General features: G+C 45.5%; 1 protein-coding gene across 3 annotated transcripts in view; it reads right to left on the bottom strand.

The window, feature by feature from the left end:
- Positions 1-1,062: 1,062 nt before the first annotated feature.
- Positions 1,063-20,083, bottom strand: part of JSRP1 (junctional sarcoplasmic reticulum protein 1) — a 36,424-nt gene continuing 17,403 nt past the window's right edge. For 2 of the 3 annotated variants that reach the window (XM_081959464.1, XM_081959465.1), the window contains 6 exons: positions 14,476-14,614; positions 12,446-12,492; positions 7,617-7,956; positions 6,520-6,663; positions 4,813-4,892; positions 1,063-3,501 (listed from right to left, as the gene is read on the bottom strand). In XM_081959464.1, the coding sequence (XP_081815590.1) occupies positions 2,827-3,501; positions 4,813-4,892; positions 6,520-6,663; positions 7,617-7,956; positions 12,446-12,492; positions 14,476-14,593 (1,404 nt within the window). In that variant the 5' untranslated portion in view covers positions 14,594-14,614 and the 3' untranslated portion in view covers positions 1,063-2,826. The remainder of the gene's footprint in view (positions 3,502-4,812; positions 4,893-6,519; positions 6,664-7,616; positions 7,957-12,445; positions 12,493-14,475; positions 14,615-20,083) is intronic. The other variant, XM_081959466.1, reaches the window with a different exon arrangement.

The following is a 20,083-nucleotide window of genomic DNA, read 5'->3' as shown; positions in this document are numbered from 1 at the left end:
CCTAGCCATACCGTATTTCCCCCAAAATAAGACAGTCTTATTTTCTTTTGACCCCTGAAATAAGCGCTTGGCCTTATTTTCAGGGAGGTCTTATTATTTTTGAGGTGCAGGAGGCAGAGAGCGTGGTCACCTCATGGCTGCTGCTGTGTTGCAATATTTTCAGGGAGGACTTATTTTCAAGGGAGGGTTTATTTTAGTGCATGTGCTCAAAAGCCCAATTGGGCTTATTATCCGGGGAGGTCTTATTTTCAGGGAAACAGGGTACCCACCCTGGCCACGCCCATCCAGCTGGTCATTAGGGCAGAGAACCAGTTGTTAAATTATTTGAATCTCACCACTGACTAGCGCCATCCTTTTTGCCGTAAGCTAGTGTTTCTCAACCTTAGGAACTTCCACATATGTGGACTTCAATTTCCAGAATTCCCCAGCCAGCTATGATTTCCCAGGCTTGGGGAAATGGCTACAGCCACATTCGGGGTTCTACAGGGAGAGTCAACAGCTTAGAAAACAGAAACAAAATCTTGAGTACAAAGCAGGAATGTGGGGTGAGAAAACATCTCGGAAATTACCTTTCCTAATCTCAGGATTGACCCTCCCTAGTTCTGGAATGGGACAATTCACCGCAGCCATTCCACCACGGCTGTCTCACTCCGGCTAACTCACCCCGGCTAACTTGACGCGGCACAACTCGAAGTGTCCAATGCTATTCCATCATTTCTTTGATATTAGTGTAACTCTTCTATAGATGTAGAAGAAATGCAATTTTTCCAGAGGTGGTATTCAGCAGGTTCTGACCAGTTCTGGAGAACCGGTAGCGGAAATTTTGAGTAGTTCGGAGAACCGGTAAATACCACTTCTGACTGGCCCCGCCCCCATCTATTCTCTGCCTCACGAGCCCCAGATGATCGGGAAGGAATGGGAATCTTGCAATAACCTTCCCCTGGAGTGGGGAGGGAAGGGAGATTTTACAGTATCCTTCCCCTGCTACGCCCACCAAGCCACGCCCACAGAACCGGTAATTAAAAAATTGAATTCCACCACTGAAATTTTCTTGGACAAATTGTTTCAGTTCAAAGTGTAAAAGTTGCTTTTTACAGCTCAAAAATCCAAAATAATAGCCCAAGCACCTTGGAAAACCAAAGACTGTATTGTGGTCTGTGAATTCCATTTCTTCCTTATGTTAAAACATGAACATATTTAAGCAGTCCACAGCCGACATTTATTTCTGAAATTATCACAACTTTTCCTCAATCTGGCTGATTACTTGCTACGATATCTCTATGGTAACATTGGTATCCTAAGAAGAATCAGAGCTGGTTTAGCTTCACATTGATAGGCTTCATTTTGTGTAACACAGGAAAAAAGTCCATTTCCCCCACAAAATAGGAAAGAAGCAAACTCTGAGGAGCAGTCTTGCTTTTCTCTTGAAAAGTGACCAAAAATAAAATTGAGAAGTCTATTAATCGAGGTATGGGAGTTGCTAAAAACATCTAAGGTCCATTCCAGCATACAATTCTTTTGTTGCACTTCTGAATGAAGAATTCTAGATTTAAACACACAGCTTTGGTATCAGCTCAAAAAAGAAAAGAAAAGAAAACACACCGTTGTGTACAAGAGAGGCAGTTCACACATTCCTGCTGCAAATCTGTGTATAATGAGAGATTAGGCAATAACAACAGTTATTGTGTGTGAAGTTGGCTTGAAACTCAACATTAAGATAATTAAAATCATGGCATCTGGCCCTCTCAATTCCTGGCAAATAGATGGGGAAGAAATGGAGGTAGTGACTTTTTTTTTTCCTGGGCTCCAAGATCACCGCAGATAGGAACTGCAGCCAAGAAATTAAAAGACGCTTGCTCCTGGAGAGGAAAGCTATAGCAAATCTAGACAGCATACTAAAAAGCAGAGATATCACCCTGACAACAAAAGTGTCTCTAGTCAAGGCTATGGTTTTCCTAGTTGCAACGTATGGCTATGAATGTTGGACCATAAGAAAGGCTGAGCGCCAAAGAATTGAGGCCTTTGAACTCTGGTGCTGGAGAAGACTCCTGCGAGTCCCTTGGACTGCAAGGCGATCAAACCGGTCAGTCCTAGAGAAGATCAACCCTGACTGCTCTTTAGGAGGCCAGATCCTGAAGAGGAAACTCAAGTACTTTGGCCACTGAATGAGAAGGAAGGACTCCCTGGAGAAGAGCCTCATGCTGGGAAAGATTGAGGGTAAAAGGAGGAGGGGAGGACAGAGAATGAGGTGACTGGATGGAGTTACTGAAGCCGTAGGTATGAGCTTGAATGGACGCCAGAGGATGGTAGCAGACAGGAAGGTCTGGAGGAACGTTGTCCACGGGGTCGCGATGGGTCAGACACGACTTCGCAACTAACAACAATTTTGTGTGAGGCTCTCACAAATCAGGGACTGAGATAAAGGTTAAGGCTTCCTCTTTGTTATAAAACCAACATTAGCACTTCATTTGGAGATAACTGGTAAAGCACAAATGAAGGAAGGAGGTGCTTTTTTTTTTGAGGTTCTTCAAGGACTCTGAGGGAGTGGTGGAGCAGGTAAGGCTGATCCAGCTAAGTGACTCCTGTTCCCCTCCTGAGAATGGTTGCCAGTGCCACCCCTACCAAAGGGTCACAGCAAGGCATAGAAAAGGCATCTCTTGCTTCCAATCTGGAAGGCGTCAAACCTGCCTCTCAACAGGAGTAATCCCAGCTTCAAATCCGGGTGTCTTTGTGTCCCCGCACTTTCAGAGAAAGGATGCGCCAGGAGAGCGAGAGAGCGCAGCATGTTGCTTGCCACAGGGACCTCAGATCAGCCACTTTTAAATCTCAGTCGTGCCTTTTCCACTCCTGAGATTTGTGCCGCCCAAATGTCTTGGCACTGTCCTTGGGTGGGGGGAAGAAAGGCTTCTGGATCTGCCAGGGCTTCCTGTCCTTCGCCTCCTTCTGCTGCTTGAGGTGGTCTTTCCCTTTGCCACGCTCATCCTTGGGGTGCCCCCTTCTTTTCTCCTGTGAGGGATGGTCTCCCTTATGCTCTTTCAGTGGATGGGCTGTTTCACCGTGTTTGTGGCGATGGGTTTTCTTCCTGTCCTCCTCTTGCTTCTTCTTCCCCTTCCCTTCCCAGAGATGCCTCTTGTCCTGAAGGTGCTTTTTCTCTTCGTCCTCATCCTGAGCTTTGCGTTCTTTCCGGCTTTTATTCTTGGAAGGTGTCTCTCGTTGGATTTTCTTCTGGGTTTTTCTGAGGTCCACCTTTGGGACCGGTTTTTCCTCTGTTTCCTCCTCTTCTTCTTCCTCTTCCTCTTCAATTTCTACTGGTTCGGTCTCTTCTCCATCTTCCCCATCCTCTAAAGGGCCTTCTTCTTCTTCTTCCTCCTCTTCCTCTTTTTCTTCTTCCTCGACTTCTAAAAGTTCCTCTTCTACTTCCAGGAGTTCGTCCTCCTCTATCTCAGGAGGTTCATCCATGTCCGACCAATCAAACCACCGTTCGTAAAACCACAGCTCCTCCTGGAAAGAAAGAAAGAAAGAAAGAAAGAAAGAAAGAAAGAAAGAAAGAAAGAAAGAAAGAAAGAAAGAAAGAAAGAAAGAAAGAAAGAAAGAAAGAAAGAAAGAAAGATTCAACCGTCTTCATAATGGTACGGTGGCTTCAAAACTATCTCCTGGCCTGGGATAGTTTAATCTTAAGAGTAATACAAGAGGACTCTTCACATGCTCTTTGAGTCCTCCTGGAGCCATTTTACTCTAGTTTAAAGAAAAGAAGGACTAGGGGAGACATGATAGCAGTCTTCCAATATCTCAGGGGTTGCCACAATGAAGAGGGAGTCAAACTATTCTCCAAGGCACCTGAGGGTAGAAGAAGAAGCAATGGGTGGAAACTAATCAAGGAGAGAAGCAACCTAGAACTAAGGAGAAATTTCCTGACAGTTAGAACAATTAATCAGTGGAACAGCTTGCCTCCAGAAGTTGTGAATGCTCCAACACTGGAAGTCTTTCAGAAGATGTTGGATAGCTATTTGTCTGAAGTGGTGTAGGGTTTCCTGCCTGAGCAGGGGGTTGGACTGGAAGACCTCCAAGGTCCCTTCCAACTCTGCTATTGTACTCTATCCTATCCTATCCTACCCTATCCCGTGTCTTGTTTCCTATAGTAGTCAGGTCAATGTTTCTGGAAAAGCCAAATTCTACGAAAATCTGCCTACTCAAAAAGCATTGTCTTACTGAAAGCAAGTGTGAAAAGCAACCATTTGTATTTGGCACTGACACTCTACTGCTGGAACACGGAGGGTTCTGTAAATTCATGGTTACTTTAATAGCACAGGCTGTTGAAGGCGGGCAGGAGAGAGGGGAAAACAGGTTCAAGGGGAAAACCTTAGCATTCTCAGGACTATCTCTGCCTCTAAAGGATACGGGCAGAGGTGGGATTCAGCTGGTTTTCTCCGGTTCGGGTGAACCGGTAGCAGCGGCTGCAAGAGGCACCGCTCACCCGCCCCGATGTAATGCGCGAGCACTACACATGCGCAGAAGCAGTGTGCATGCGCCTATGAACATGTGCATGCTCACATTTGTGAACCGGTAGGGAAGGTAAGTGTATCCCACCTCTGGATACGGGGGAAATGAGGTGGGGGGGGGGGAGAAAATGTTAAGCAAAGATTGCCCATCACAAAACAGCTCAACAAAGAATGAATTCAAGTGTGTGTCTCTTAAGCAATTCCAGATGTATATAAACCTAAGGCTAACTTTTTAAAGTAGGTGGGGTTTTTTTGCCCTCTGATGAAATGAGTTTTACTGTGGACTATTTTGCTCTTCCCACTTTTAACTCACCTGTTCCCCAGGACTGCTTTCTTGTGTGGTCCAGGCACTCAGCTCGGCCTCAAGAACAGCCCCACCGTATTCTATTACCTCTGCAAAGAAGACGAGATGGTGAATGAACAAGCTTTTCTTCCCTGCATATGTTTCTGGGCTTGATTTTATCCTGTCTTTATTAATTTTATAAACAAGGCAGCAAGCATGCTTCGTACTCCTTCCTCCTCCTGTTCTCCCCACAACGACAGCCCTGCCAGGGGAGTTGGGCTGAGATAAAATGACTGGCCCAAGGTCATCCAGCTGGCTTTCATGCCTAAGGCAGACTAGAACTCATTGTCTCCTGGCCTCCAACCTGACGCTTTAACCACTAGGCCAAACTGCCCCCTACATGGTCAAGATGCAGTGTGGAAGGCTATCCCATACTTTGAGGATGGAACTCTGGAAGATCCAAAGGCACAGTGGCAGTGGGGTAGCCTAATAATTTTAGATGTTGGAATTATAGTCAACGACCGTTATCTTTATTTGCAACTAGCAGATAACCTGGTGTTGCTCAGGTATTGAATTATAGGGGGGAAATGTCCTGACCAAATGTAATTTCTAATGTTGGATTTTCCCTCTTATCAGAGGGAACCACTTGTGGAGTACTTGAAGCCGTTACTAAGGCAACTCCACTGCACTGCACAGCAGAAGCTATTTTATGGCACAACAGGCTGTATCTTAACAGAACCTGAATCCAAAATGCACACTATCACGGTCAAAAGTACCCAGCCACAAGTCTTAAAGTTCCCAAGTCTGGACACCCCTGCTATAGATGGTTACACATTCTCTTTGCCAGCTTAGGAGGTTTCCTTTTAACCCTAAGGCAGAGGTGTCAAACTCCGTCCCGTGGGATGCTTAGATCTGGCCCATGGGGCTGATCTGAAAACAGCAAAAGCCTGGCCCGCGGACCTCCTGAGCTCCGTTTTCACTGGCAGAGGGTTGCAGGAGACCGTTACAGCCAAAAATAGAGCTTGGGAGCCCATTTTCGCTGGCAGAGCACTCAGGCCTCCACAGGCGCCCCCGACATGAGCTAGAAATGCCCCCCCCCCCAGGTCAAATACAATCCTGCATTCAGTTTTGGTCGCCATGATGTAGAAAAGATGTGGAGACTCTAGAAGGAGTGCAGAGAAGAGCAACAAAGAAGATAAGGGGACTGGAGGCTAAAACATATGAAGAATGGTTGCAGGAACTGGATATGTCTAGTTTAATAGAAAGAAGGACCAGGGGAGATATGATAGCAGTGTTCCAGTATGTCAGGGGTTGCCACAAAGAAGAAGGAGTCAAACTATTCTCCAAAGCACCTGAGGGCAGGACAAGAAGCAATGGGTGGAAACTAATCAAGCAACTTAGAACTAAGGAGACATTTCCTGACACTTAGGACAATTAATCAGTGGAACAACTTGCCTCCAGAAGTTGTGAATTCTTCAACACTGGAAGTTTTGAAGAAGATGTTGGATAACAATTTGTCAGAAGTGGTGTAGGGTTAGCAGTCTAAGGAGCGGGTTGGACTAGAAGACCTCCAAAGTCCCTTCCAATTCTGTCATTCTAATCCTGATGCGGCCCTCAATGAAATTGAGTTTGACAACCCTGCCCTAAGGCATGATCTCCAATGGAGGCAGCAGCTAGAAGAGGTGTGAAGGAGGGTGGGCTTTGTTGGATCCATGAGAAAGTGCTCTTCTCTCTTACCTTTGACCACCTGGCAGCTCACACTGAGGAGAGCCAGGAAAGTTGCCACCAGAATGCATTTGTTCAAAGACAGATTTTCCCAAGGCAGCGTGTCCTTAGCAGCTCGGCTTTCTGTCTTTCGCTTCACAGAGACAAACTTCGGTGCTTCAAGCAGAGAAAAGGGAGAGCATTAGCAGACCAAATTGGCTTTCCCCACAATAAGGCTTTTGCCACCAGTGTTTTGAAGTTATCTTTGCAACAAACACAGGATTGGAATTCAGGCCAGAGCTATGGAAAGATACATCAATTCCCACCATGGAAAAAAACAATGGAAACAGTAACGGAGCTGAGAGAGTGGGCAAAATTAACTACTCTAATTAAGGAAAAGAACGTACCCAGCTTTGTTTCTACTTGGAAATCACTTCTGGACTTTATGCTTGAGAGGGAGGAAGAGAGAGAGGTAGAAGAAGAGAGGGAGGGAGAGAGAGGGAGAGGAAGAGAGGGAGGGAGAGAGAAAAAGAGAGAGAGAGAGAGAGAGAAAGAGAAATAGAGAAAGAGAAAAGGAAAGGGAGAGTGAGAGAGAGATATGAATTTCTTTCTTTTTCTCTCTCTGTCCCCCCATACAATACATCATTTTATAAACCTCCTATCATCAGTACTTACCTTTGTCCCTACAAATTGTCTCCTACAAATCAATCTTCCCAAGTAAAGCCTCCCGCAAATCTTTAGCCTTCAACTCCTAGAAATCCTGCCTGTGATGAAAATTGTTGAGAATTCTGGGAGTTTCCCCCAGGTCTGCAAAGTTGTCCAGATCTGGAAAAACTGCTCTAAACCAAAAAAAAAAAAAAAATCCTGGAGATGGAAATCCCCACCCTACAAAAAAACCAGGGTTAAGCCTGTTCTTTCTCTTTTGCCCTTGGCACCTCCATGGCCTCTCCAACTGTAGAATCCTGGCAGTGACGTCAGGAGTTTCCCCTGTATCTGCCGGCAACAGCCAAGCCGCGTCTGATTGGTTAAGACGCGGCTTGGCTAAACGCGGGCAATCCCTGCCTTCTGATTGGCCTCTCTGCCTATTCTACACCAACCTAATGCTTTATTGGCTCAGAGAAAAGGCATACCTGCTAGGTGTGGTTTCTCGGCTGTCTTTTCTACCCGGCCCGCTTTCTCCACCTGCGGTGCCTTTTCGACCCTTGGCCCTTTCTCTGCCGCCTTTTCCAATACTGGTGGTTTTTCTACCCGTTGGGCTCTCTCCACCACCCTCTCAGCCCTCAGGACTTTTGCGGCAACTTGCTCGGCCCGAGGCAACTTGGCAGTGGCCATTTCAGTCAACAGATGCTTCTCCGCTTCGGGTGATTTCTTAGGAAGCCCAGATGGGGTGGCTTCGCTCATGCTATCCACAAATTCATCAAGATCTTGCTCAACCACGTGGAGCGTGTCTTTTTGTTCCTCCTTTAGACCCTGAAAGAGAATAGAGACAATGAAGAGGGAGTCAAACTATTCTCCAAGGCACCTGAGGGTAGAACAAGAAGCAATGGGTGGAAACTAATCAAGGAGAGAAGCAACTTAGAATTGAGGAGAAACTTTCTGACAGTGAGAACAATTAATCAGTGGAACAGAAGTTGCTTCCAGAAGTTGTGAATGCTCCAACACTGGAAGTCTTTAAGAAGATGTTGGATAGCCATAGCAACTGAATAACAGAGCTGGAAGTCTACCCCCCACCCCCCGATTCAAGCAAGAGATACTATACCCTTGTGGCACGCGTGCCATAGGTGGCACACAGAGCCCTCTCTGCGGGCCCACCAGCTGTTGCCCAAGCTCCCCTCCACCGCACATGTGCTCGTGCCTCCCACCGGCCAGCTGATTTTCGGGTCTCTGCCACGCATGCGCAGGGAACGACCCGTTATTGGTCCCACGAGGCCGCAGGGAGGCCAGTAGGCCCAAAATAGGGATGTGTGTGTGTGTTTGCATGTGCATGCATGGGGGAGGGCACGAGAGTTGCGCACACATGTGCAGGGGGGCAGGGAGCGGGGTATCTTGCACGCATTGCAATATGGATGTGGGCCCGTGCTTACGGCACGTGACGACTAAAAGGTTAGCCATCAGTGCTCTATACCAGGGGTCAGCAAACTGCGGCTCTAAAGCCGCATGTGGCTCTTTCCTCCCTCTGCTGCGGCTCCATCACTGGGCGGCGCCACAATTTTGAGAGGAGCTTCCGGTGGGTGGGGTGGGGAGAAAAGCGCAGTGTGCCAGGAGGAGACTCTATGGCAAGGGGAGGGTTTTCCAGTTGTCTCCACAATTGATAGGGCTTTCGGTTCTGACAGGTAGAGGAAAAAGTACGCCGCGCTAGGAAGAGACTCTATGGTGGGGGAACTGAACTTCCGGTCAGCTCCAGAATTGAACGGGGGGCTTCCGTGAGGACCTTTGTGGCTCCCGGTGTTTTCTTTTCTGTGGGAAACGGGTCCAAATGGCTCTTTGAGTGTTTAGGTTTGCCGACCCCTGTACTAGATACAATACAATAGCAGAGTTGGAAGGGACCCTGGAGGTCTTCTAGTCCAACCCCCTGCCTAGGCAGGAAACCCTACACCACTTCAGACAAATGGCTATCCAACATCTTCTTAAAGACTTCCAGTTGTTCCACTGATTAATTGTTCAAACTGTCAGGAAGTTTCTCCTCAGTTCTAAGTTGCTTCTCTCCTTGATTAGTTTCCATCCATTGCATCTTGTCCTGCCCTCAGGTCCTTTGGAGAATTGCTTGACTCCGTCTTCTTTGTGGCAGCTCCTGAAATATGTAAACACTAGCTTCTCTCCCTCCACTCCCCCCCCCCCCCCACCGGAAGCTCCTCTCCAAAATTGGACTCCTCCAGTTTATTTACAGAGAATCCTAATGAACAAAGTGTAGGATGAGAATTGTCACTCCCCCATTCAGAATCATTTAGAATAGCAGCGTTGGAATTCTTCCAAGACTCTTTGAGTGTTTAAGTTTGCCGACCTCTGGCCTATGCCATTTCCGGCAAGTGGTAGTCCAATCTCTTCTTAAACCCTCCAGTAATGGAGTACCCAGAGCTTTGGGAGGCTAGCCATTCCACTGATCGTTTTCACTGATAGGAAATTTCTCCTTATTTCTAAGTTGATCCTCTCCTTGACTAGTTTCCATCCACTGCTTCTTGTTCTACCTTCAGGTTGCATGAATTCAGTTAGAGAGCCACCCAGCTTTATAGCTGAGTACGCATTTGAACCCTTGTATTTCCAAATCCAATCCCACAATCCAGTTCTGTGCAGTTTCTTTCAGTGAAGAAAATAATAGAAGAGTACTTTAGTGTAACAGGTATGCAGGAAATTATCATTATTAATGCTACGTATTATTATTATTAGTACAGGACAAAGTGATCTTGCATGAGAGATTCCGAGAGAAGGTCATGCTTTGGTTAAGCATTTTCAAATTCAAGAAGTCAAGGAATAGGTTTTCTTTGTATATTATGGATTGGACAATAAGGATCTTTTTATGTGAATTTGTTGGTGGATCTGCTTCGTTGGAATGCCAGTGTCCTTGGCTACTTTTTCTGTCTCAGATAAAATTCTCTGCCTTGTGAGCTCTTCTCTATTTCGACTGCCTAGTGTGTAAGAATTGAAATGTTTGGTGTTCTGACCATCACCGAGTCCAATATTTAAAGTCAGGTCAAGGAAGGTCGGCAGTTTGGCGGTTCGAATCCCTAGCACCGTGTAACGGAGTGAGCTCACGTTACTTGTCCCAGCTTCTGCCAACCTAGCAGTTCGAAAGCATGTAAAAATGCAAGTAGAAAAATAGGAACTGCCTTTGGTGGGAAGGTAACAACAGTTCCGTGAGCCTTCGGCATTTAGTCATGCGGCCACATGATCACGGAGACGTCTTTGGACAGTGCTGGCTCTTTGACACTGAAACGGAGATGGGCACCGCCCCCTAGAATCGGAGAGGACTAGCACATATGTGCGAGGGGAACCTTTACCTAAGGAAGTTACTATCAGCTCCTGTTAACACTGACTGCTGTACTCTGTTAAATTCCTGTGTTTACCTCAACTTTAAATGCTTAACTTTTCTTCATTGTGAAGAAAACTGATATCTGGATCATCAAGTAAAATGCACCATGAGAGTTAATTCTTCGTTGCCCACAGTGGAAGGAAAAATACATACATTTTGCACCTCACCAGGCAGTGGTGGGATTCAGCCAGTTCGTACCTATTCGGGAGAACCGTTGTTAACTTTCTATGCAGTTTGGAGAACCGCTTGTTGGAAGAAATTTGTTTTTATTTTTTTCCACTTTACAGGGCTAATCTTGTAAGGAAGGCAGGAAGGAAAGATGCTGGGTGTTGTTTCTAGCCTAATCTTTATTGTCCTGCTTACAGAAACTGCCTCTCCGGTTAACCGTGATTACATTGCAACAGCTAAGGCGAAGCGCCTATTGACGTGAGTGTCGTTGAGTTGGCCACACCCAGCAAGTCACATGACCATTGAGTCACGCCTATGCAGCTGGTCATTAAGGCAGAGAACCGGTTGTTAAATTATTTGAATCCCACCACTGTCACCAGGTCTCCTGTCTATTTAAGTTTTAAATATTGGACAAGTTGGGTTCTCTCCCAAACTTTCCTACGGCAAGTACCTTTAGGAAATGCTTTAAATGTTCATAAAAATACACCCAGTAAACATTTTAAAAAGAGACAAAGAGGGGCTTTTTCAAGATTTCTATAACCAGTACAAGAAGAAAGACAAAGTTGCAAATGACTTGGTCAAATGACTGCAGTTGGTCTGTATGTGTCCATCAGCACTCAGCTCGGGAGGACGGTTTGTCCCCAGCTGGCCTGGAGATTTAGGAGTTCGCTTGGCAACAATATTTGGACCAACTGACAATGGTTCCTGTCTTTTTCAGAAGTTTAGAGTGAAGGTCCTGAACCAAACACAAATGATCCACTTGTGCTAGCCAGAGATGCAAAAAACCAGAGTCACTCAACAATGAGATGGGTGGCATATAAATGTAAAAATTACATAAATAATTTAAAAAGCTTTGGCGGCTCAGAATCGCTGGGAGGGATACCAACTGACTCCCGTGTCTTAGCAAGAGGTTGTTCTGATCTAGCTTTTCCCAAAAAGCACGGAGAAGATTCCTGGTCCCGACAAAACCCCTTTTATTAAACGAATGTGAATTCCTCTCATTCACATTCAGCAAAGGCCTGGCAAACAATCTTTCAAAGGCGAATTTATGACCACAGACCTTATCTAGCTTGGGAAGCTGCCATGTAAATATTTTCCAAACGCAGTGCTATGCAAGGAAAGACTGGGCACAGAGTCTCTGAGATTCACGGACAGATCTTCACACTCCTGAAACGAATCTAACGAATTGTTTCCCGCAAAAGCCCTTTTGCTCCTCTTTTATTTCCTATGGGAGGGGCCATTCACCGTCCACCTGTGGCTTTACTCCCAAGCCGACCCTGGTTTCTTAGCTGTTCTTTTCTTCTGGCAGCTCTGTGCATGCGCACACTGGGAACAAGCTCCAGCTGTTCCTCTGCCTCACTGCTGTCTAGCTCCGAAGGCAGCTGAGAACTGCCAGATGACCCTGGCCCCATCTCCCTCCAATGCAGAGCCCTCGTCGGAGCCTTCCCCAGACTCCAGGACTGGCCCATGCTCCTCCCCAACCTCCTTACTGCCCAACTCTACTGCCAGCTCTGCTGGCCGTTGGTGGGCCACAACAGAGGTCAAATTCTCTTGCTCTCATACTCTTTCCCAGCTGTTTTATTTGGATAGAGTTAGTTGCCCATCGCAAAAACGCTGTAATAATCATTCAGTCTGGAAGCAAATATCAGGAGTTGGAAGCAAACATGTCTGGTTCAGAGTCTTGAAGAGATACCTCAGGGCCTAGAGACAGATGTGTCCCGTGAAGCAACTTTTAAAACATGCTCCCAATGCTCTGCTACTTACGTTTGGGCTGCCGTTCACTTCTTCTTGACTGGCAGGTACCTTGGCATCTGTTAAAACACACCCATCCCTGCATTTATTCATGGTTTTCATTTATTGTGCTTATATTTCACTTTTCTATTGTGAGCTCAGAGCACTTTTCATTGTGTTTCTTCATGCAAGCATGAAGAGGCTGTGTTTTTGTACCCTCTCAATAAAGGGATGTTTATATAAACACACTGATAACAGACTGGTTTACATTCTCCTTGGGTTCTGATATCTTAGAACTTAGCCTCATAGCACCTGAAGGACCTTGGAGGTCTTCTAGTCCCATCTGCTGCCCAAGCAGGAGACCTTATACTAGGGGTGTCAAACTGGATTTCTTCGAGGGCTGGATCAGCATTGTAGTTCTCCTCTGCAGGGGGAGAGAGAGGCAGTATTCTGCTGGTTCGGAATGGTTCGCCCAAACCGGTAGCAGAAATCGCGGCCGGCTCTGCCCACCCACCCCGGTTACATGGCGTCCCATTTAAGCACTTTTTTTTTAGCCAAAGCACCTGCTGAGCGCATGTGCAGATGTGCTCACATTTACAAACTGGTAGGGGAGGTAAGTGAATACCACCCCTGGGCAGGAGGGGCCTCCTGCAGCACCCTGCCAGCCAAACGGGGCATGGGGAGTCCGTGCGCCCCCCCCCCTGCACCTCGTTTTCATCTTCCATGGCCGCCTGCAGCACTCTCCCAGCTGTTTTCGTCCCTGTTTTCTGTCCATTTTTTTGGTCTGATTTTGGCCAGAAGAGTGTTGCAGGAGGCCATGGAGGGTGAAAATGAGGCACCGAGTCCCCACACGCAGCCTGTTTTAGCTGCCAGAGGCACCAGAGGCCGGTCCTTTAATATTTCCAGGCCGGCCCCACGGGCTGGATTTAAGCACCCTGCAGGCTGGATCCAGCCCATGGGCCTTGAGTTTGATACCCCTGCCCTATACCATTTAACTGGCTGTCCAATGTCTTCTTAAAAACCTCCAGTGATGAAGCACCCACAACTGGAGGAAAGCCTTCCCAATGATGAATTATTCTCACTATCAAGAAAATTGTCCTTAGTTCTATTTTGGATCTCTCTTTGATAGGTCTACCTTTTAAACTAATACCTACCTATTAGTTTTTGTTCTGACTTCAGGTGCTTTGGAGAATAGCTTGAGTCCCTATTCCTTGTGGCAGCCCCCGAGATATCGGAAGACTGTGATAGCCCCTCCAACAAAGGTTCTGATAAAGTTCAATGGGAGAAGCTGCATCTGCTTAATGACCACCTGCTTCGCTTAACGTCTGCAGTGATTCACTTAACAACCATAAAATCGGGCATAAGTCACTTAACAGCCACCTTGCAGAAGTTCTGATCCCAAATTGTGATTCTAAGTCAAGAACTACCTTGTCTGGAAAAAGAAACGTGCTGGGCCCTGTTCTAACTACGGTATTTTTCGGGCTATAAGACGCACCGGAGTATAAGACGCACCATGATTTTGAAGAGGTAAATTTAAAAAAAAAAGTTTTTGCACTCTGCAGGCCTCCCAAACCTTCTACACACCTCATTTTTTGGGAGAAAAAAAGGCATGCATAGGCTTTGGGAGGCTTGTAGAGTGCTCCTGGGGGCTGAAAGGGGCACAAATGAGCAAAAACCTTTTGCAAAAATGGGCCGGTTTTTGCAAAAAAGAGGGCGGGGCATGCAGAGGCTTTGGGAGGCTTGTAGAGTGCTCCTGGCGGCTGGGGGGCAAAAACAACCTGTTTTTGGCTCATTTTTGCCCTCCCCAGCCCTCAGAAGCACTTTGCAGGCCTCCCAAACCCTCTGCATATCCATTTTTGAAAAGGGGGCAGGGTTTTGGTAGGCCAAAAATGCTGTATTCAGTGTATAAGACGCACCCAGATTTTCACCCTCTTTTTTGAGGGAAAAAGCTCATTTTATACTCCAAAAAATGCAGTAAATACATTTGAGAAGTAAAGTTTTCCTTAACAGCCATGATAAAGCAACAAGGCAAACCTCAACCCACATGCCAAACACGGCTCTACCTTTTTTATTGCGTTCTTTCCGATGATTGTGAATGCCTTCCTCCTCGGTGAGAAGCTCTTTCACAAAATCTGGGCCTTCTTCACTTTGTTCCAACTGCTCCCAAGGACCTGTGGCCATATCACTCCCTTGGTATTCTGGCTGAGCAGATAGAAAAAATAACACTCTCAGGCCTTTTAGCATGATTAAGATCTATTCAGTTGATATTTTAAAGCCAACGCTACATAGTTTTGCTCATCTTAAAAAATACCTAGAGATGAAGTTCAGCCGCATGTTGGATGGCTTGAACACTTGCAATCTTTCCTACTGTCCATTGGAACATAGACAACAAGATAGCAAGACAACATTGAGACTTTGGGAACGGAGAATGGTGTGCCCAACATTTCTAGATAGTGCTGAGTGCTGGCCAATCACCAAATGTGTTGAGTACTCTTTACATGCCATGGAGATCTGCTTGCTTCATTGGTCAATAGGCATTTCCTTCCTTGACCGTGTCAGCAATGGCAAAGTTTGGAAGCGAATGGGCACTGTGTCAATATCAATGACAGAATAGGACAGGACAGGATAGAATTCAATTCTTTATTGGCCAAGTGCGATTGGACACACAAGGAATTTGTCTTTGCTGCAGATGCCTGCCGGAGAAAAGCAATTTGATATGATCATGTTCTACAAGCAGCACCCCACATTGTAACCTTCCATTTTAATATAAATAGCAAGCACCTGCGTGAAAGGCCAAAGCAAAGATGGCAAGTGTCAGGCCTGTAGTTATGTTCCTTTTAGGATCTTTGGCCTGCCACACTTTCTATTATTTCACTATGCTGTTTCATTAGTGTAGTAATTGGAAGGGGGGAATAGAAAGAAGTAGAGTTGTGGAATGTATTGTTGTCATTCCTTTATAGAAGCCCAAGGTCATCTTTTGTCTCCACACCTCTGCACCTGACCGGAACCAGCTGGGTGGAGATGCCAACGTGGCCGAGGAAGATTGGACCATGTGATGGATTTATGGGTGTGGGGAAAAGATCATGAACTTTCAACTGGGTGGAATCCCAGGAAGTTTTCAGATTTGGGATTCCACAGATGTGCCAACACGTCTGTCTTATTAAATTGGAACTTTAAGGATAGCTCTGCCTTGGACTCTGATTTAATTCTGCATGATATTTGGAATGCTGACAGCAAGATACAATAAATATATTTTTTTTTTTTACAATAAGCAATAATTAAACTTTGGGCATTGCCCTTTCTCTTTTTCTTCCATTTCTTTTTGTCTTTATTCAAAATCTAAAACTGCCTTTGGAAAAAAGGCTTTGGAGAAGAATTTTGTCAGGTTTTTAAATAGCAATTGAGTTTCCCTCCCTAGAAATGCTTCATTCACACTTGGATACATAAAACCCAAGCCTCGCCTGCACAGTCACCCTTAAAGCCTCCGCGCAGTTTTCTAAGAATAGGGATATGAAATCTAGTATGCTGGCTCGCTTCCAGTCTGGGAAATGCCATTCTGATTTGGCGATCTATCAAAACATTAATCAGCCCAGCACCGTTTAATAAAGACGAGGTTGTGTTTTTTCCCCTTTTCAATATTTAAGCTGTGCAACATAGGTGAATCTGAATGGCTCTTTAAATTTATTTTTAATCCCACCTTTATTATTTTTATAAATAACTCAAGGCGATGAACGTACCCAATACACCGCCCCCTAATATATTCCCCACAACAACCATCCTGTGAGGTAGGCTGGCCTGAGAGAAAGTGATTGACTCAAAGTCACGCACCTGGCTTTCATTCCTAAGGTGGGGCTAGAATTCACTGTCCTATGTTGATTGGTCCAAAGTTACCCAACCAGCTTTCATGCCTGAGACGGGACAAGAAGTCGGTATTCTGGTAATCGGCCAATAGTCACGCAGGGAGCTTTCATGCCTTAAATTGCAAACTAGAACTCACAATCTCCTGGTGCCTTAATTGCTAGGCCAAACTGACTTTCCGTTATTATTAGTCTTGGTACTTTGCTCAAGACTAGACAATAAATTCCAAATTTGCAACTACATCACGGTAGGTTGTAACCTTAGTCATCAAGAAGACTCATCCCCAGAAACATGTCACTCACACTTGCTAAGGCCTTGCCATCCAATTTAAAACTGCAAATATCCCTGGGTTCCAAAAACGCACCTGGGAAAGTTCTAGTATGAAAATGATATGTTAAAACTTTGGGTAAGCTAAGAACCATGTTCCTTAAAGACTAAGTCTGGCCAAGATTGTAAATACACAATCACACACTCCATGCTAAATCAGTATTATGTATTTCTCTATAACAATGGTGTGAAACTCGATTTTATTAAGGGCCGTATCAGGGTTGTGTTTGACCTCAGGGGGCTGGAGTGGGTGTGGCCAGGGTGGGTATGGCCATCTTGACATCACTTGTGTTGGGCAGGGGGGCGCCTGTGATAGCGTAAGTGTTCTGCCAGCAAAAACGTGCTCCCAAGCTCCATTTTCGGTCGCAACAGCCTGCAGCCCTTTCACTGGCAGAGGGCTGCAGAAGATGGTCGCAGCTGAAAGCAGAGTCTGGGAGGGCTGGGCATGGCCCTCCCGTGCTCCATTTTCACCATCAGAGGCACCACGGGCTGGTCCTTCACTGTTTCCAGATCCGGCCCACGGGCCTTGAGTTTGACACCCATGGTCTAGAACAGGAGTCTCCAACCTTGGCAACTTTACGACTTGCGGACTTCAACTCCCAGAGTTCCTCAGCCAGTGCAGTGAATCCTGTGAGTTGAAGTCACAAGTCGTAAAGTTGCCAAAGTTAGAGACCCCTGGTTAGTGGTGGGTTTCAAAATTTTTTAGAACCTCTTCTGTAGATGTAGACTGCTTTGTGGGAGTGGCTTGCTGGCCATGTGACTGGGTGGGAGTGGCTTGCCAGCCATGTGACTGGGTGGGAGTGGCTTGCCGGCCATGTGACTGGGTGGGAGTGGCTTGCCGGCCATGTGACTGAGTGGGCATGGCCAACTTGTAAAATGTGGTGAAATTCACTTGTTTAGCAACCAAAATGTTGGCTCAGAAACTCTGGCATTTGAAGCACGCAAATCTTAAAGCTGTCAAGTTACAAGACCCTCGCACCCCTAACCCTTTAGAAAAAAACCCCCAGGGTGTTCAAACTTGACAGCTTTAAGACTTGTGGACTTCAACTCCCAGATTTCCTCCTCTCGCTCTTCATCTTGATGATGTGCGGATGGGCGGGGGGAGGGAGCTGGAACCGGTTCTAAGCGGCACTGTAGATTTGTGGAACCTCTTCTACAGAAGAGGTTAGAACTGGCAGGAACCCACTCCTGTCCCTGGTGTAGACTGTCAAATCATAAAGTTGCCATGAATTGAGAAATATAGTACTGGTATAAGAGGAGCCTCCTGAGTGCAGTATTGCAGGCAAACTCTGCCCACAGTCAGGAGTTCAATTCTGACAGGGCTCAAGGTTGACTCAGCCTCCCATCCTTCCGGAGTCTTTAAAATGAGGACCCAGATTGTTGGGGGCAATATGCAAATAATACTTAATATTGTAAACTGCCCATAGAATGCTGTAAATGGGACTTTCCATATATGGGGACATATCTAAGTCCAAATGCTTTCTATGCTAGTATTAGGAAAGAGCTATTGCATTTCTGTCATTAGAATATCTCCGATCAGACCTGTCATATCTGAGGCGAAGGCTACAGAATTACACTGACTGAAAGCGGCCAAGGTCAAAACACTAGAAAACACAGAACTGCATCTATTCTGTATGTTGGCATACAGAATACAGAATAACAGAGTTGGAAGGGACATAGGTTATCTAGTCCAACCCCCTGATCAAGCAGGAAATCCGATACCATTTCTGACAGTCTCTTCAGATGAAGCACCCACCCACGTCTTCTGAAGACAAGCTGTTCCATTGGTTGATTGTTCTGTCAGAAAATTTCTCCTTATTTCTAGGCTTAATCCAGTGGCGGGATCCAGCCGGTTTAACAACCGTTTTGGCGATTGTCTGCTTCGCTCGCGCGCACGCTCTAAGCACACGCAGAGTTTTAACAAAACTTACCTTCCAGGTTACTTCTGGGGAGTAACACAGCTAAGGCGCGGCAATCACCTCTGCTGCTCAAATCAGCTGAGAGGATATAGGTAAATAAAGTGCAGGGGCGGGCAGGCAGACGGGCCCACCTGATTGTTGGAGTGAACTGGTTTGCTCCCCAGCTGATCGTTGGAGCTACCGGTTCGCCTGAACCGGTCTGAAACGGCTGAATCCCACTCCTGGCTGAATCTCTCCTTTTTTTTTATTGAAAAAGTTTTATACAAACAAATTTTCCCCCTTTTAACCCCCCCACCATACAATGTGAATCTCATACAGATGCTATGCCCCCTCCCCTCCCCCCAACCCCCCAAAAAATTTCTCATTCAAATATTATACTAAATACTTTACCCCCTCCCCTCCCCCATCTTAAAATAGATTACTCATTCACATATTATACCCCCTCACCTCCCAACTAAAATAATATAAGTTTCTCTTAAAGTAACAATAGCCCATTAATCCCATCTTCTAAGTTAATTAAACATATATAAATCATAATATAAATTTCTCTTAAAATAACAATATTTCATTAATCCCATCTTCTAGTTTAATTATGCATAGGCTGAATCTCTCCTTGATCAGTTTCCTTCCTTCCTTCCTTCCTTCCTTCCTTCCTTCCTTCCTTCCTTCCTTCCTTCCTTCCTTCCTTCCTTCCTTCCTTCCTTCCTAGCGAGGTCAAAGTTTTACTCCTCTCTGAGTCATGAAAACTGGGACAGTCATTCTTTCCCAGCTCTAGATTCTGAAGTCAAAAAGTATCTGTCCATCAACTCACCCTGGGCAAGAATGATAGATGACAGTCCATAAACTCCAAAGAAGAGGCTTCATCCTATAATGGATTGATATAGCTTTGTACATTTATTTGTCACATCTATCTGTCTGTCTGTCTGTCTTCAAGTCCTCTTAACTAATGTTTATCGGCTTTATTTGGGTGTCCTTTTCTTTTAAAGAACTTTAAGGCACTTCTACAGATTTCACATGCTTCTAAACTTCTGTAATATCTTTGGAACATTTTCCAAGCCACCCTGAAAATTCCGATTGAAAGATGAGAGGTAAACGTAATTCAATTAAATTAGCATTAAATTAACAAAACAGATAACTTTCCTCTCCTCCATGCCAGGGATTGTGTTGAGGAAAAAAATTACATAAAAACATTCTTTACGTATTTACCAAAACAAAACGCAGTATTTAGCTAATGTTCTAAATAAAAACTTGGAGCAAAACGTATTTTTTAAAAAAGAAAGATGGTGTTTTACACATGCCCAGACAAGAACTTTGGCAAACTTCTAATGTGAAGTAGTTCCAGAATGACGAAACAGCCAATGAGAATATCTCCAGGTACTCCAGATTAACAGAGTTGGAAAGGACCTTATAGGTCATCTAGTCCAACCCCCCGCTCAAGCAGGTGACCATACACCATTTCTGACAAATGGCAGTCCAATCTCTTCTTGAAAGCCTCCAGTGATGGAGCTCCCACAACTTCCTTCAGAAAAGATTTCTAGCAGACCGTAATGCATTTCATGTAAAGCTA

The sequence above is a fragment of the Natrix helvetica genome, assembly GCF_964273705.1.
Source record: "Natrix helvetica genome assembly, chromosome: 1".
Taxonomy (NCBI): domain Eukaryota; kingdom Metazoa; phylum Chordata; class Lepidosauria; order Squamata; family Natricidae; genus Natrix; species Natrix helvetica.
Note: the sequence above shows the minus strand (reverse complement) of the source record. Positions and strands in the feature narration are given on the sequence as shown.